This window comes from Puntigrus tetrazona, chromosome 14 (genome assembly GCF_018831695.1).
Source record: "Puntigrus tetrazona isolate hp1 chromosome 14, ASM1883169v1, whole genome shotgun sequence".
NCBI lineage: Eukaryota > Metazoa > Chordata > Actinopteri > Cypriniformes > Cyprinidae > Puntigrus > Puntigrus tetrazona.
Window position 1 is genome coordinate 14,133,072 of NC_056712.1, and position 16,537 is coordinate 14,149,608.

Sequence of the window (16,537 nt, forward strand, 5' to 3'; positions counted from 1 at the left end):
ACTATCACATGTACTTCCCTCCTATTTTAAATATTCAATTAAGCATTCAAATCATGTTGAAGATCTTACGGATCGCAGTTGCAGTTTTTGCCAACTGCCTCAGGAGTAAATGGTGATGTGACATAATTGCATTTCATGACTGTACTTTTTGAGTGTTTTTAGAGCATTAAACATAACCAAATGTTAAGTTCTTTAAGTAATATTTGAGTTTAGCAAAAATGTCGCTTGACCAGACACATCCAGTCACATCAGTCTGTGCCTCCGTCTTGATTGTCGTCGACAGCCCTTGAGTAGCCCAGTCAACAGAATCACCACAGGAGACGCCCACTTCTGCAAAACCTCTGCGGCCATCAATCAAGCAGCTCTCACCTCTTTAACCACAGCACATTCAGCCTCAGGCCTGACAGCCGCTCACATTTTGACAGAGTTTGTCTCCATGATGACACTTCTGCCCACTATCAGTCCACATCCACAAGGTCCCGTTCTCTGAGGCAGGCTCTAGAGAGTCTTATGTTTAATTTTATGGTTTAATTTTTTCTAAATAAATTTATTTTTGTGGCCTGTGGAATTTTTTTGTAGCGTTGTTGACCTTCATTTTAGAAACGTTCTTCATAGTTTCCTTTTAAATGAAGAGCCACTTCTGAAATGCTTTTACTCTAATAATCCTTAATATTTCTGTGCTGTCTGTTTTAATGACTTTTTTTGTATCTCTTTTCTAAAGGAGGAGGTCTGTCCACAAGTCGAGGGAGAGAAGGATCAGAAATGTATGTGGACATCAGCCGTCAATGTGAAAGACAAGTTCATTTACGCCACACAGCCTTTGCTGAATAGGTTGCTAATTGTCGACATCCAATCCCAGAAAGCTGTTCAGGTAAGCCAATGAATCAGTAACTAAAACATTATTCTTATGAACGCACCATAAACATCAATGTAGTATATGCAATGTGCCGTATTTACTTCATAATTCATAATCCTCACATTTTTAAAATCACAATTCTAGTTTTAACAAAAAATTTTAACATATTTTAAAAAGAATGTTTGCCATGTTTACCTTCATTTGCACATAGTATGCGAAGTTTTCTTTTTACTGCCATGGGCACTCAATAATCTGCTGCTTGAGTGGTTTCCTCAAGATGCTCCAAACCAGCACACAAAATATGGACTGATTTGCTGAAAAGAAAATACTCAAAACAATGTTTTGTTCATGAATAAAATAAACCTTTTTATGAGCCCACCGAAGAGAACTAGGCAGTGTTGTGATTGTAAAATTAAATCAATAAATTAGTTTTTGGCAATTAAAACAAAATGTAAAAATGTAATTAAATTAAAATATTAGATAAAAAATATAAATGTTGATTTGGAAACAACGTTGAAGTTCAAGAGCTAAAATGACTGAAACTGAAGAAATATAAATATTTAAGAATGTTTGACAGCATGAGACACTGAAAAACGGTCACTTTTTGTGTTACACAGACAAAAGAAAGTCATTCTGGTTTGGAACTAAGCAAATTATGGCATCATTTTAAATTTGTTGTGAAATAATTATTTATTTGTTGAGAAATAGATGCTGTCTGTGACTTTCCATGGTCTGTGGTCTGGATTGTAAGGCTTCAGGTTGCCTTGTGTCTTAAAAGCTGCTGATGTTCCAAGCAGAAAAGTAGTTTTGTTACAGAGTGAATGCCCAGATAAGTGCCAGCAAGACTTTCTCCATGCCAGGCCTCACTAGGGTGTTCCAAGAAGCTTGATAATGTGCTGACAAGGGTCACACTTGGGATCATCACCTGGGAGTTTGGTTTTCATTACCTCAAATTAGCGAATGCTAATTTGCAACCTGCTATTGTAGAATCCAAGAAACATAGAGAAGAGTCTAATATGTGTCTACAAGTTATGTTTTAAGCCTGAGGATACTCTATTTAACTCAAACTTTTTTTGTACAATGTAAATTTCGCACATCTGCTAAAGATAGTGGCGAGAATTTGTTTATCTGTACTAAAGAGTGTCTATTATTCAGTCTAATCCTCGTAAGGAGGAAGGGATGTGCTGGGATAAAAATTCAATGTGCACATCTGCTCCCACAGATTATTGCACACATGGAGATTGACGCTGAAGACAACAATCACCCTCCTTCATCATAGCTACACACGAACACTAGTTCTCTCTCTTCGCCTTTAATGCTGTGTGTTGTCGAAACAAGCTGTTCAAATGCTCACATTGTGAGGGACTTAACAGTGAATGCCACATCATATGAATACACTTATCTGAAGTTAGAGACATTCTGAGGGGAAAAAAATGTCCGTCCTGCTGAGAGAGAGGGTGTAATCATTTTTGCAACGCTCAATGTGCAAATTAACATTTTTTTCATATTCGTGCGCATCCATGTAAGCACAATGAGGTGTGAAAATTGCACAGTAAGGCTATCACTGCACAAAATGAATCGTTTGTTTCCCAGTGGAATATCTCTAGCCAGGTGACAGAGAATGGATATGGATGCAAAGCTATTATTGCAAACAGGCTGAGCTATTGTTACTGTCAGCACTCCATTTAAAATGCACACCCATAACCAAACTCTGCATGTGCAAAAAAACATGCAGCTGTGCTTTTGGAGGCGACGCACGTTCTCTCTGTCATGGATAGTTGCTTTGGTGGACTTGTAAACTTTTATGGTGACTTTTGTAGAATGTTAAAAAGCATGGGTGGGAATCTGCTTTGTGAATTAACATAATGAGTTCCAGTGATTTCATTGAATTCTCACAGGGACGCTTGAAAAGCAAACAATGTGGAAAATTGATCAATTTTTCAAAGACGCTCTACTGACCAGGGGCAAAAATGCTGAAGCGTCTGTCTTAGTTGTGCCTAGCATGAGATAATTATACCATTTCACTCCTCTTAATGATGAATACGGTCTAGCATCTTTCTAATTGGATTGGGTGCCTTTTATAAGTGAACTGACTATGATTGTGTGTTATATCGAATTATTAATATAGACATATATCTGTATGTATTTGCAGATGTTTTAAAAGACTTATACACACACCAAGGCTTCAATTATTTGATCAAATATATATAAGAAGGCAGTATTTGTGAAATAAATTTGCGATTATAAAATTATATTTCTGTACATTAAAAGTAAAAGTAATTTATTCTTGTGGTGGCACTTTCAGCAGCCATTCAGAAATCATTCTAACATGCTGTTGTGCTCACATCACATTTATTATTATTATTATTATCAATATTATTATTATATATATCAATATTGCAAACAGTTATGCTGCATAATATTTTGGTTTAAAACAAGATTGTTTTCAGGACTTTGCTGAATCAATTTTTTTATTGTTTTCAATTTTAATTGTTAAATTAAACTATAGTTTATTATTTAATTAATTAGATATAATTTACTTATTAAATTAACTTTAAAATTAAAATTAAAATTGTCTAATGAATCATGAGCCTTTTCGAACATGAGCACTACTATATAAAATACATTTCAGTCGTTAAATGTTACTTCATTATTTAATTTTGATAAGCAGATGGAAACTGTTGATCTGCTGTTGTCAACAGACTGTGAGCACCGACCGAGTTCCAGTGAAGCTGCACTATGACAAGTCTCATGACCAGGTGTGGATCCTGAGCTGGGGAGATATCGAGAAAAACTTTCCAACCCTCCAGGTACGTCAGATCACTCCAGATTCATCTCTGAGTGCTAATCACCACCTGATGCCTTTTCAACAAGAGCACTGGGACATTCTGCCTAACTACTTCTCTCATCTGATTATTCAAGTATACGAGTCGGCCCTGCTGAGAGTGTGTTTTGATGATTTTAGTTGACATTTTTGGAGCATTCCCAAGTGATGTAAAATTGAACCAGCATAGCAAGGAGTCTCAGTGGGGTTCCATATCCCATAATTGGCACAGTCTCATCCCCCATAATGCGTAGTTTTGGTTAACCACAGACAGAATACATTGAGTTCCTCGAAGAAAAAGGTTGTGCTTGATCACTCATGTTGCTATTGTGTCTCTTCCATACATCAGGTGATCAGCCAAGCCAGCGGAAGCACGTCCCACCACACCATTCACACCCAGCCGGTTGGCCATCGATTCGACAGGGTGGAGGATTTCTTCATTCCTCCCATAAGCCTCACTATCAATCACATCAGGTAAAAGAGAGTATACATATGAGGGATGTTCAAACACGTACTGACTGTAATTAGAACTCTAGTTCCGGATAGTGTGTAAATTGCATTCGGGAACTGACATTTAGATCTTAATAAACCATTTTGTGCATTCATAGTCACTCACATGAGAAAGTAGATTTAGAGGTAGTCGAGGGGGAAATGTGAGTTTAAACCCTGAATAAACAGACCAAGAGATGTTGCGTGGATATGGAAATCTCATTTGAATTGATTAAAATCTGAGTTGAAGATTACTGAGCATGCCCTGATCCTCTTATTGTCCCCTGTTGGCAGATGGATGTTTACTTACGCTATCATGTCGTGCTAATATAAAAAAATAATGACTCAATTCCAAACGCTAGAGAGATTACTTGTTCTCTTCATTGAGAGAGCAAGTCACGCTGCTGATGACAAGAGTGGCAAACAATGTAAAATGTTTGCCAAAAACATGACAATGTACCGGTCGTGAAGAAAACTTAAGCTCTGTTCCAAAATCTTTCTTTTTGCTGCCTACGTTAGCAGCATCCTAACTGAAAAGGAACCTGGACCTGCTTTTCAGCAGTCTTGGTTCCAGAAGTATTGTTTTCTGTAGTTATAATCTATGAGCTAAACCATCCTGCTGCAAGCTGAATCACAACATTATCAATTATGGTAACACTTTATAATAACTGCAAACTATGAATCATTTAATAAGCATTATTAAATAGTTCATTGTTTATAAAGCATTGTTCAAATGTTAATAGTCATTAGTAAACACTATAAATACAGCTATAAATGCCTTGTTCTTGATTTATAAGCATATCTATTACAAAGGCTCAGTTATTATCCTACCAGAACAAAATAAAATAATAACGTATGAAAATACAATTAAACATTATAGATATATTCAAGAATAAACATTTATATCTGCATTTATAAACCGCTTGCTAATGCCTTTTAATGTTGGAGCAATGCTTTATAAAGGATAAAGGAAATGGAATATTTACTAATGATGCTTAACTAATGATTCATAGTGTGCAGTTATTATAGTGTTACCCAAATTTTAATTAGAAGCAAAAAGGTATATGAAAATTGTGCAGAAAGTCAAAGGTACAAGGCTGTGTACTAAATGGTTTTAAGCAGAAAAGATGATGTCATTTAAACACATACTATACCATCAATCAACCTTGTACTGTAGCTTACAGTCTTTAAAGGTTTGAAATGTATTATTAAAAATGAATTCTCCTATGGAGAAAATGAATGGTATTTTTCCAAATTGACAAAAAATGTTTTTCCTGAACTTTGATTAACTGATTTCAATAGCCTTTATGTGTCCAGCACTGATTCCATATGTTGCTCACTAGGTTTTGGATCAGAGCCATATACTTATCCTATAATGCAAGATGATTGACAGTTTATTTGCAATCTAATCAAATCAAATTACATTCACAATTATTTAATTAGGCTATCCGGTCAAATTATCATAACTGAATCTCACGATCGGTAAATGCTAATAGCATATCCTGTTTACTTATCTGTGTATAAATATCTTTTTGTAGTTCAAATAGCCTGTGTCTCTTATTATAGTGTTAATAAACATTTTGGAGGATAAATACATTATTGCAATTCAGTCGAAGATCCTCAGCACAGCTAGTGACCAGCTTTGTTAAAAGACATGATCTTATAGTCCCACAATAGAGAGTTCATCCAGAGGATACGGCCTAATGCACAAAGACCAGTTTAATATGCAATCCTTTCGAGGCCTGAGATAATACGGCTTACACGCATGCCACACACACACTCACAAAATACACACTCTCCTCATAGTCGAGTCACTGAACCCAGCTGTTTGCTTTCACCCTAATATTTACTAGCAGTAATACTCTGCTAGTTGATATGTGGCGCACTACAATTCGGTTCCTGTCACTGGAGTTCAGTGCGTGTCAGTCTCATTTTTCTTGAATAAACTGCAGGACGCTCAGTTGAGGGTATGTACACTTTTTTTTTAGTGTGCTGTCCCAGTAGGCTGGTGACATTTAGCGGGCTGTCCGCTCTCTGATGGAGTAATGTGTTTCAGTGCTCCGAGTCAACAGAGTGCAACATCAGCGCTCCATACTGAAATAGAGGTTAACGCCAGTGTAAAGTATTACAGCCCTCTGATCTTGGCCTGGCAAGAGTTTGGATTTAGCATGTAACATTAGCTTTGGATGGAGAAGTTGTGTTCCTTTTTAAATGCTGTTATGTAAGACGTTTGTGGAATTACGTCATTGATCTAAAGGGAATAAGATAAAGATTGAGAAAGTGATTATGTAAGAAAAACAGACTCTCAGATCAAGACCAGACATGCTGATCTCAAAAGTATTTTTATATAAAGTGTATTGACAGCCTCGGAAACAACTAAATCCCTTATACACACAACAGTAGAGAGCTACGGATGTTGAAAAATCTTCTTAAGAATGGTTGGGACTGGATTTGCCATAATCTCAAGATAAATAGTCAATGTCATGCTTGCATTAATCAGTTACTGTAAATGATAGTTAATGATAGTACTTTGTCTGAGTAAGATTGTTTTAATGGATTTTTTATAGGCCTAAATGAAACTCTGATTGAGAGTCCAGGGGCCTTATTTCTAAAATGTTGCACAGAAACCATCCTAAATTTAATCTTACGATAATCTCTTGAATATGAGTAGGTTTTATTCATAGAATCTCCATTTTTGTAAGAAAAATGGTGTGTATTGACGTCTCCCAAAAAAAAAAAAAGAATTTACAAATCATTTGTGAACATTTGTACATAACGTTGCACACACAAAAGGTTTAGTTTTTTACTTTTTTATCTAACCATAAACGCTTGCTAGGACCACACGTTATACACGAATACCCATAAATAACAAATAGATCAACCAGAGAGCTCAGCGTGCCTTGCAAATTTATATGAATTTACTTGCATAATCCTCAGGAGGATATTGATTTTTGTGAATATGCTGACATAATAAGATCTGCGACTGGTAAACAGCGGCGTTGTCATTTGTACAAAACACTGTTGTAAGGAGGAATGTTTGGTGATCCGTGATCCAATAATTACTTCATTCGTTTCTCATTTGAAATGCCTCATATGTTTTGACTTCACCTGTGGCAGTGAACTGTTGAGGAGGGATTTGTAGAGGGGAGAGACTGCATGTGACATTTTAGTCAGCTTGTCAAATTATTTTAGCATTTACACACCTTCACACTGGGAAAATAACAGCCTACAGGAGTCCCATTCACGGCATTCATTGACTTTCTGTCATGCTTTTATCCGCAACCAGCCTGGGGGAAAATAAGTTTACATCTCAACAGTAAAAAAAAAAACATAACTTTACTTATTTCTTTTCTTTTAATTGTACAAGAAGCCCTTTACTAATGCTAAATACACATTTTCCAACAAGTGTTTGTCATATAAAAATTGAAGGAGTTTGTATAAATGCAAGCATTGCCATGAATGAGTAAATGCATTTTTGTTTGTTCATAAGGTTGTTTGGGATGCCTAAGGTTTATTTGTGAAAAAGTATTGCTTTACAACAGGAAAGAGAACTTGGGAAGTAGCTATTAATTGCCCTGCAGTGCATAAACAAACACAGAAATCACAAAGTATACACAATGCTACGAAGACCCTGTTTGTGTTGTTTTTTTATTATCAGATTACAGAGCTGTCCTGTTGTATATTGACTGCTAGGGTAGAGGCTAGTGACTTTATAGAGTAATAAAATCAGCAGCAGATATCCATATGACAGAGCTGTGTGTGCCAGCTCAAAAGATGAATGTGACTTTTAAGTATCCTATTCTGGGGATACATCATCACATGCCCCTGTAGAAATGTTTTATATCTAGCACTACAAAACCTGTTTGTAATCATTATTGAGTGATGCATGTTTCCTTGCATGGTTGCATCAAACATACATCTGTTTAACAAAGCTGAGAGCTGGTGTTGAAAGCAGTGCAGTGACCCCATAGCACACAGGTCTGGTTTTTAAAAACATATCCAGGATGAATTGTATCATTGACGTATGTTTGTGTGTGCATCGTTTTATTCATGTTTTTGTTGCATTGAATTTACCAACCAGACTGTATACACACAAAATTCCAACGTATGCAAAGGTATTGGGCATCAAGCGAGACTTTTTTGTAGGTACGTTAATTCACACTGTTTCTTCCTTTCTGTCCTTTCTTGTTTCTGTAAGGTGAATATAGTTTTCTTTTCTTTTTTTCTTTTTTTAGTCCGTGAAATGAAATGTAAGAAGAAATGTAAGTAATAAATAAGAATAGCCTTAAAAAAGTATAAGAATAAATATTGGCATAAAATGTAATTTGAAGATGTGATTTTGAAGAATTCTAAGTCATTTTTGTAATATTATGGTGCATGACGATTCTTAAATATATTAAAATTATAACGTTTCAAAATTCAAGAAAAACATCGCACTGTTCTTTCCTTTCTGCACTTTCTTCTTTCTGTAGGGTCAATATTTCTTTCATTTTTGAAATCCATGAAATTTAGTGTAAGAAATACAAATACAAAAATACAAAAAATCACTTGAAAAACACATGTAAACAACTATGTATTTCTTGATGATTAAAATGTATTAATTTATCAACGTACATGATAATGCAAAGATTAGTAGATGTGTTTTGCAGAAGAAATACAAAAGAATCTGCAAATCATTTAAAGGGTGTCAGTTTGATTGACATTCAAACACTGGTGAAACTATTTATTACTTCTAGAAATATTGTGACTTTTACACATTTAGTGTGATAAATGTACACTGTTTTGGGCGTAGTTGGATTCAAATGTAACGCTTTCAAAAGTTAAAAAAGAGAAAGAACCTTTATTTTAGCCTGTCAAATACTTTCTGCTTGATTCATATTATTTCAGTATTACTTTTATTTATACTATTTGTATATAATTTCCAGTCAGTTTGACCCTTAATCTAAAAAGAGTAGCTGTTTTATCGACACAGCAGGAGAGAATGTTTCTTTCTAGCAAAATAATCCTATTTACATTTGAAGCGTATGACTGGGTATTGAACAGACACTTGTACATTCATATTCCATGATTTTACCCCCCCAGTGTCCGGATCCGTTTTCAGGCCTTCTTCCGGGACCTCATAATTTAGAAATTAAGCCCCGAGCATGTCATCACAGCCAAAACAGCCTGGCCTGTAGCTAATAAATGGACACCGGCTGCCAACTGATGGAGCTCATCACGGGCGGTGATAATCTGTCCCATTGGTCCGCGGCAGACGTGGTCTTTTTGCCAGACGCAGACAGCGACCACATTCTCGAGTGCATAAAAGAAGATGGATGTCAGGGTCTGAAGTCTGTGCTAGAAATGATTGGAGAGCATGCAGATTTAATTGGACTTTGTTAGATCCTTTATTTCCCTCACCAACTTCATTTGTTCTTGGTTCTTCTGAGATTTTTTTATAGCCAATAATTGGGCTCTTTGGATTTCTCAATGGATGAGACAAAGTGTGGATGATTAATTTTTTAATTGAAATCAATTATGAAACCAGACATCTGGCAGAGGATATTTAGCATGGACTGATGAACAGAGATGTGACATTGAATTCTTTTTCTCCCTTAAATCTTTTCGATCTTCCTCATTAGACTTGAACCTGCACTCTGGTTTATTCACTCAGAAGCTTCGTTTGTTACTTTCGTTGTGGCAGCTACTTCTTATCCAAAGCAACTTACACTTCATTAATTGCAAGCGCAGTGCCCTCGGGGCAACATTACTCAAGTGCTCAGTGGAGTTAGATCCAGTTCCAGGGACACTTTAACTTGGGATTGGAGCTTTTATTTCACCGATACAGATACTTAATAATTACAAAGCTTCAGGGTTAGGCAAAAGTCAGACTTTTCTATCAGTCTTTCTATCAGTTCATGACAAAATTTTCATATCATATATAAACGATTTCATCTTTAGATGTATCTTTCAGATATATATGAAATTATATGCTACAACAAAATATAAGAATAAATATCGACATACAATGTAATTGATTATATATTGATATCTGATTGGATTTTGAAGTCATTTTTGTAATCCATACAATGAAAATTAATTTCTTAAATATATTTAAATATTCATGTAGTATTTAAAATTATAATTATTATTATATTATATATTATTAAATTATTATAATAAAAATATTAAAAAAATAATAATTTTTATAATCATTTAAAAGTTTTATTATATTATATGTTATTTAGTTCAAATTCCAATCAGTATCCCTTTTCTAGCTCAGCTCAAAAGGACTGAATTTAAATATATGAGGCATCATTTCAAAATCTTAATTTCATCCTAAATGCTACAAAGCCCTGGGCGAGCTTGTTCTGACAAAGAAACATAAAATAGTTGTGTCTGAAACTGATATCATCTAACTCGTGATTTTTCTTTAATAGGTTTGGTATCATCCTCCACAAGAATGAACCAGTTCTTCATAAGATCGATTTGGAAACCACCTCCTATGTGAAAAACATTAGTCTGCAACAGTACGATTGCATCCCACAATCCCTCTCCTACACGCACCTGGGCGGATACTACTTAAATCAACTGTCGTCCGGACTCAACAGGTGCGGTACGGCCACAATTAATCATCGATAGCGTAACAGACAATGTCATCGGTCCAAATGGGGATGTGAGTGGCACACCTTATGTCTCTCCTGATGGCCACTATTTAGTGAGCGTGGACGACCGTGACGGGCTCATGCGCTTGCAGCATGTGTCCATGCGGGGCGAGATCGGCCAACCCTTTGACATTCACACCAACCTGCACCTGTCCGATCTGGCCTTCATGCCCTCGTTCACCGAGGCTAACCAGTATAACGTGTTCGGCAGCTCGGGCCGCCAGACGGATGCTCTTTTTGTGGAGCTTAGCACCGGTAACGTCAAAATGATCAAGAGCCTGAAGCAGCCCACGCCGGCTGCTCAGTGGCCTTGGAACCGCCAGAACAGGGTCATGACTGGCAGCGGGCTGTTCGGACAGTATCTTATGACCCCGTCTCAAAGCTCCCTGTTTATACTGGATGGGCGTCTGGATAAACTCAACTGTGAAATCACTGATGTTCCCTTGGGAAATACTGTGGTGTGGGTGGGAGAGGCGTAAGCAGTTTTAAAGGGGCTTGAGAGGGAAACAAACAAACAGGTTGCACTGAATTTGATCTCTGTTTAATTTACTGAGAAAAAGTCTCAACGCTGGAAACAAAAACAAAATTGACTGTTCAAAACCTGCATTGAAAAGAGAACTTGGGAAACGCTTGTTTTCGATGAGCTAGCCAGGTTTTCAAGTCAAATAGCTAATAAGTAGTTTCTCTATAAATATTAGGTGGCTAAAAACTAGCATCGGTATCTTTTAATAAGAAAGTCAGTAAGAATCACTTTGCTTGAAGGTGAGAATTATTTAACTGATTGATTGAATCTATTGAACTGATACGGACCCAGAAAAACAGTGATTTTTGGCATCTTTTAGGAATGATATTTCCTCATCTCCTGTTAACACCTAAAACACACATCCAAATGCATTCGCCCATTTTTCCAGTGCCTTGAAGGAATACTCGCTAAAAAAAAAAAAAAAAAAAAAGAAAGTAAATATAATTATTCCCGAGCCTGTGGATTAAACCCTCCTCGGCTTTTCCACACGCAGGGTGAAAACGAGAGCCACACTTAAATTTCACCTGTTTATAACTCCCACAGACCCTGAGGCATATCTAGCTTATTAAAACAGCATCGTGCTGGGAAACTGTCACCTACTGTGGATATTGAGATATTGGTAATGATGTGTGTTTGACAAATGTAAATCTTCATGAAGTGTTTGGGTGTGAGAATGATGACACCAAGAAGTCTTTGTGTAGAACCCCCAATTAAAACCAACACTGGTTAGATCAGTGAACAACCGAGAAAGAGTCTGTTACACAATTAGACAACATAACATACCTAGGGACGGTTCTGATCCTGTATAATCTTAGTAAGAGAGGTTGTAGAGTTTCAAGGGCACATAAAGAATCAAGTTTTAGTTGACTCAGCAGTCACAGCCACTGCCGTAAGAGTCTGCTTTCAGTAACTGGTGCGTCGCGTGGTGTGATGTTAGACATAATTTATGCATTGCAAGGGTTATATAGCTGGGGAACATTTATTTAAGAGTTTGAGAGTCACAATGCTACAAGAGCACGAACAAAGGAATCTTTTAGTGTCTGTAGGAAGCACAAGAGTGTGCTCATGATGTTGAATTATTTCCTCGATGGACAGAGTCTATGCATTTTCATTGACACGCCAGCCAATGGGCTGCATGAATTGAGCTTTTCCCCAAATTACTTCTATATATATATATATATATATATAAATATATATATATGTTATCATGTTTTAGTTTTAGATTTTGTATATTTTGTTAAAACGCATACAATATGGCTTTTATCAACGGTATTTTCCTTATTCCCAGACTGTTTGCTTTTTTTAGTGACTTTTACTTGCATGTTCTGTAAATAGCAGGTTGGTCTACACTCACGTACAACACAATAGCTAGCCGAAAGTCATCTTCAAACGTTTCAGGTTGATTCATTTCTCTCGTTTATTTTTAAGACAAAAGAGCTGCACTGTCTTTGTTCCACAAATGACCAAGTACATTGTGATGTCACATCCAGAGATTTCATCAGCTCCATGTAGCCATGTACGTTGATTCTCGTGGTTGTTATTTATGTAGAAACATGCTTGACATTTTGGCAGTTAAATAAAGCCTATAACTTTGAAAAAAAATGTTTTGGGTATTATTTTTCTTGGTAATATGAGTGGAATGAACTGGAAAATGAATTGAAATCCTAATCCGCATGAATTTATGCATTAGTGCATCAACAAATTTGATAGATTCGGTATGAATCTTTTCACCTGGAAAGCTTTAAGAGATTCATTCAAAGCGTAAATGTTATTTATCTTGCAGAATGTCATCATTTACAATTCAATAATACATCATGCTCCACTACACAGCCAAACTTCATTCATTAAAATTCACTTTAGAAAGCTGAAGCATGCTGTTGCACACATAATAAGCAGCAGGTTTTAAGGCACAATTTGGTAAAAAGACTTACAGTACATACTTAGCTCTGGGAACAAATTATACATTTGGGCAAATAAGTCAGAAAAGCTATCGCTTTACTTTTTTTTTTTTTTTTTACTTCTGTCCTCCTTTCCACTCCCTCTTCCTCCACTGTCTTCTTTGTTCCTCTTTCTTTCCTTCTATCTGTATTCCTTCCCTCTCTGCGACTCTGATCCATTACGTTATTAGTCTTTTTCAATCTCACTCATAATGCCAAATGAATGCACAAGTTGCTGCATGAATGAGACCAAGGCGGCACTGCAATTATCTATTGTCGGTCGTTTATCTTTCCTCCATTCTCTCCTTCTCCCATTTAAGCCGCACACCAACCATTTTTAGAGAGATTTTCAGATAATTTAGTGGTCACGGATTTAATATGTTCATGCCCTTCCTTTTCTAGGTCTGTTCACCATCACTCATCTCGTTCACATTGGTTCAGTGGATTAAAAATATACAGTGCTTGACAAAAATGGAAGTACAAAACATGCTAAGTTTAAGGCCAAAGATGATAATTCAAGTGCTATAATTCTATGAGTATATTCTGTAAGTGTAGCCACATCACAACCATAAAAACAGATGAACAATATAATTGAAGGCACTTTTAGAATGAGTATTTCTAGCTAATGAACAGTAAAAATATTGACAGCTAATGACATTCTTTAAATGGCTTAACTTTTAATCGGTTTCATATTTCACAGTTGGTTCTTGTAATCCCATTTTTATCACATTTTCAAATCGATATCTTTAAGATCCCTTCTCATAACCGCAGCTTTACGTTGGTAAATGCAACTTCAGTAATTGGATCATTGTTGTAAAATTTTCGCTTTACACTGGCAGAGTCTAGCAAAGCCAACAAGCTACTGGGCAGCAACTTTAGGTACTGTAAAGACACACAGTTCACTTCTTTGTTCATGGTGGCTCTATGAAACTGTTCCATCTGCCTAGTTGTCCGAGCAGGTCTCCCTGCTGTATTTCCCTTACCATCTTGGCTGACCCATACCACTTCTGCTGCTTCTCATCTGCTCATGTGCTCTGCTTAGCTAATAGCTGCAAAGAGTACAGGTCAAGTTAATTAAGTCAGTCGAAATCACAAAATGAAATGCAACTAATTGCACTCACGCTACTTGGCTAATTAAAATTGCAAATTGTATTCAACCAGGATTTGAAGCTTCAGAGACAGCAAGATAACATAAGCATTTTGTCATTTTCACCATGTTATGAAATTGATATTTATATTCATTTTCAATTCCTGATTGATCATTTATTGCATTTTATTATATGTTATTATTATATTATATATTTTATTATATTGCATGTTGATCCAGGAGCATGTCAAAGACATCAAAATCAGGTTCTGCAGCCCCATTGGCCTCGGTCGTAATCCTCCTTGATGCTCTGCTCAGATTTCAAGAGATTTAATGATAAAGAGGTAGCAGAGGTTGATTCCTGCTCTGGATCACTTCAGTGATTCACACAGAATTTGACTCACAGATGTGACCTCGAATTGTGCTGATCCTTCAACAGCTTGCCAGGGAAACTCAAATACTCTGTAAATAACTAAAGTCAATGACCATTTTTGTTCTTAAGATATCTGTGAATAATGTCTGTGACTACACTGACAGTGACGAAAGTAAATAGGTGCAAAACAGGCATATTCACACAAGGAATACTGGATTTATTATATCTCAGATCATTTTAGATAGAGTGCTGATATCTCAGAAATAAAAATCCAAAAATACTACAGTTGCTTATTCTTTTGAATAAGTAGCGTTTGCTTTGGGACATTCATACGATTGATTATGTACATTTGTCTGCAGTTTCTGCATATAAGTTGCTAATGTCATGTTGCTCAATATGCATTATGTAGTTCTCTGTGCAATAGTGTTACCTCTCAAAATATCCACTCATTAGTTCATCATCATTAAATGCAAAATGGTTGATAGTTGTCATAAACTGTTGAATGCATTTCTACACATTTCAATTTGACTTTGTAAATTTGACATGAATTGTGAAGGTGAATATTGACTTTCACTAATGAAGTGAATATAGATCAATCTATTATTGACCAGTTCTTTGAAATAGCTCAAAGGTGCATCTCATGAATTGTCAACTGGAAAGCATATATACATTGACAGAGGACATCGCAAGAGTTACAATTCTGACAGTGGATGAACATCCAGAAAACGATTAGGGTCAACAGCCAAAAGGAATAAGAGTAGTAAAGATTTATGGTGAAAGGATACAGAAGCAAAACAGAAGAAGATGCCAAGGACAGAGGCACATATCACATCAAATAAGGGCCACTATTGTAGACTATGTTGTCAATCATGGCCTTCACCTTTTCTGTGAGGTAATGTTTAAAGTCTCCAACAACCTATAGTTCCATTTAACCACTTGTTAGCAACCACATTTTCAAAACAAGTAATAGCTTTAAGACATCATTACTGTATTTGTGTTATTTAATGAAAAATAGAAAATGTAAAAATACCTTAAGCCTGTGTTAACTACACACCTTATTTCAGACATTTAACTAAAAACCCTAAAACTAAAAATACACTGACTTTACAAAAATGGATGAGCAAGTGCCATTGCAGGTTTGCACCCCATAAACACACAAAGTCTTTGAAAACAAGGGGGACTCAGAATCTTGTCAATTTTTAAAGATGAGATTTAATTTTTGAGTGATTCCTTGAAGGTCTGTTCACAGCAAGAATGCTAACTATAAAGCTAAGCATGTTAGCATTTACATAAACGGAAAATAACACTGGTTTTATACATGCACTGCATTTATTTAATTTGCCATTCTAATGCTCAAGATCTTTAACATCAAGCAGATTCTGATTGTATATTGATGTTTTTACATCAATAAATTATCTGATTCCAACAATATCATTGCTTTGTGTCTTTAACTTTATAGTTGTGGTGTGGATCATACTATTCTCATAGAATTAGAATTACTAAAACTTTATAGTGAGCGTGGTATGAATGGGCCTTTTCACAAATGACACAAAATTCTAAATAAATGCATCCATCAAAGCTAATTTAATTCACTGAAACTTTAAATGCTTGCACAATTTTTAATTACAAAGTGTAGCATTTGTCATTTTTTGTATATTTATGCATATCTATAACAATATATATTAAAGCTGTGTACAGCAGTATTTAAATTTGTTCAAGCTGACTGGCTTCTCCTGTTTTAGGTGTGTGTGTGTGTGTGTGTCTGAGAGAGAGATACACACACACTGTCCTTTGAAATCACATC

At 35.9% G+C, this 16,537-nt stretch overlaps 1 protein-coding gene across 1 annotated transcript in view; it reads left to right on the plus strand.

The window, feature by feature from the left end:
• fstl5 (follistatin-like 5) overlaps positions 1-11,375 on the plus strand; it is a 102,208-nt gene extending 90,833 nt beyond the window's left edge. Inside the window, 5 exon segments of the mRNA XM_043256608.1 lie at positions 722-871; positions 3,559-3,666; positions 4,030-4,154; positions 10,589-10,733; positions 10,735-11,375. Coding sequence (XP_043112543.1) covers positions 722-871; positions 3,559-3,666; positions 4,030-4,154; positions 10,589-10,733; positions 10,735-11,292 — 1,086 coding nt within the window. The 3' untranslated portion in view covers positions 11,293-11,375.
• Positions 11,376-16,537: the final 5,162 nt, after the last annotated feature.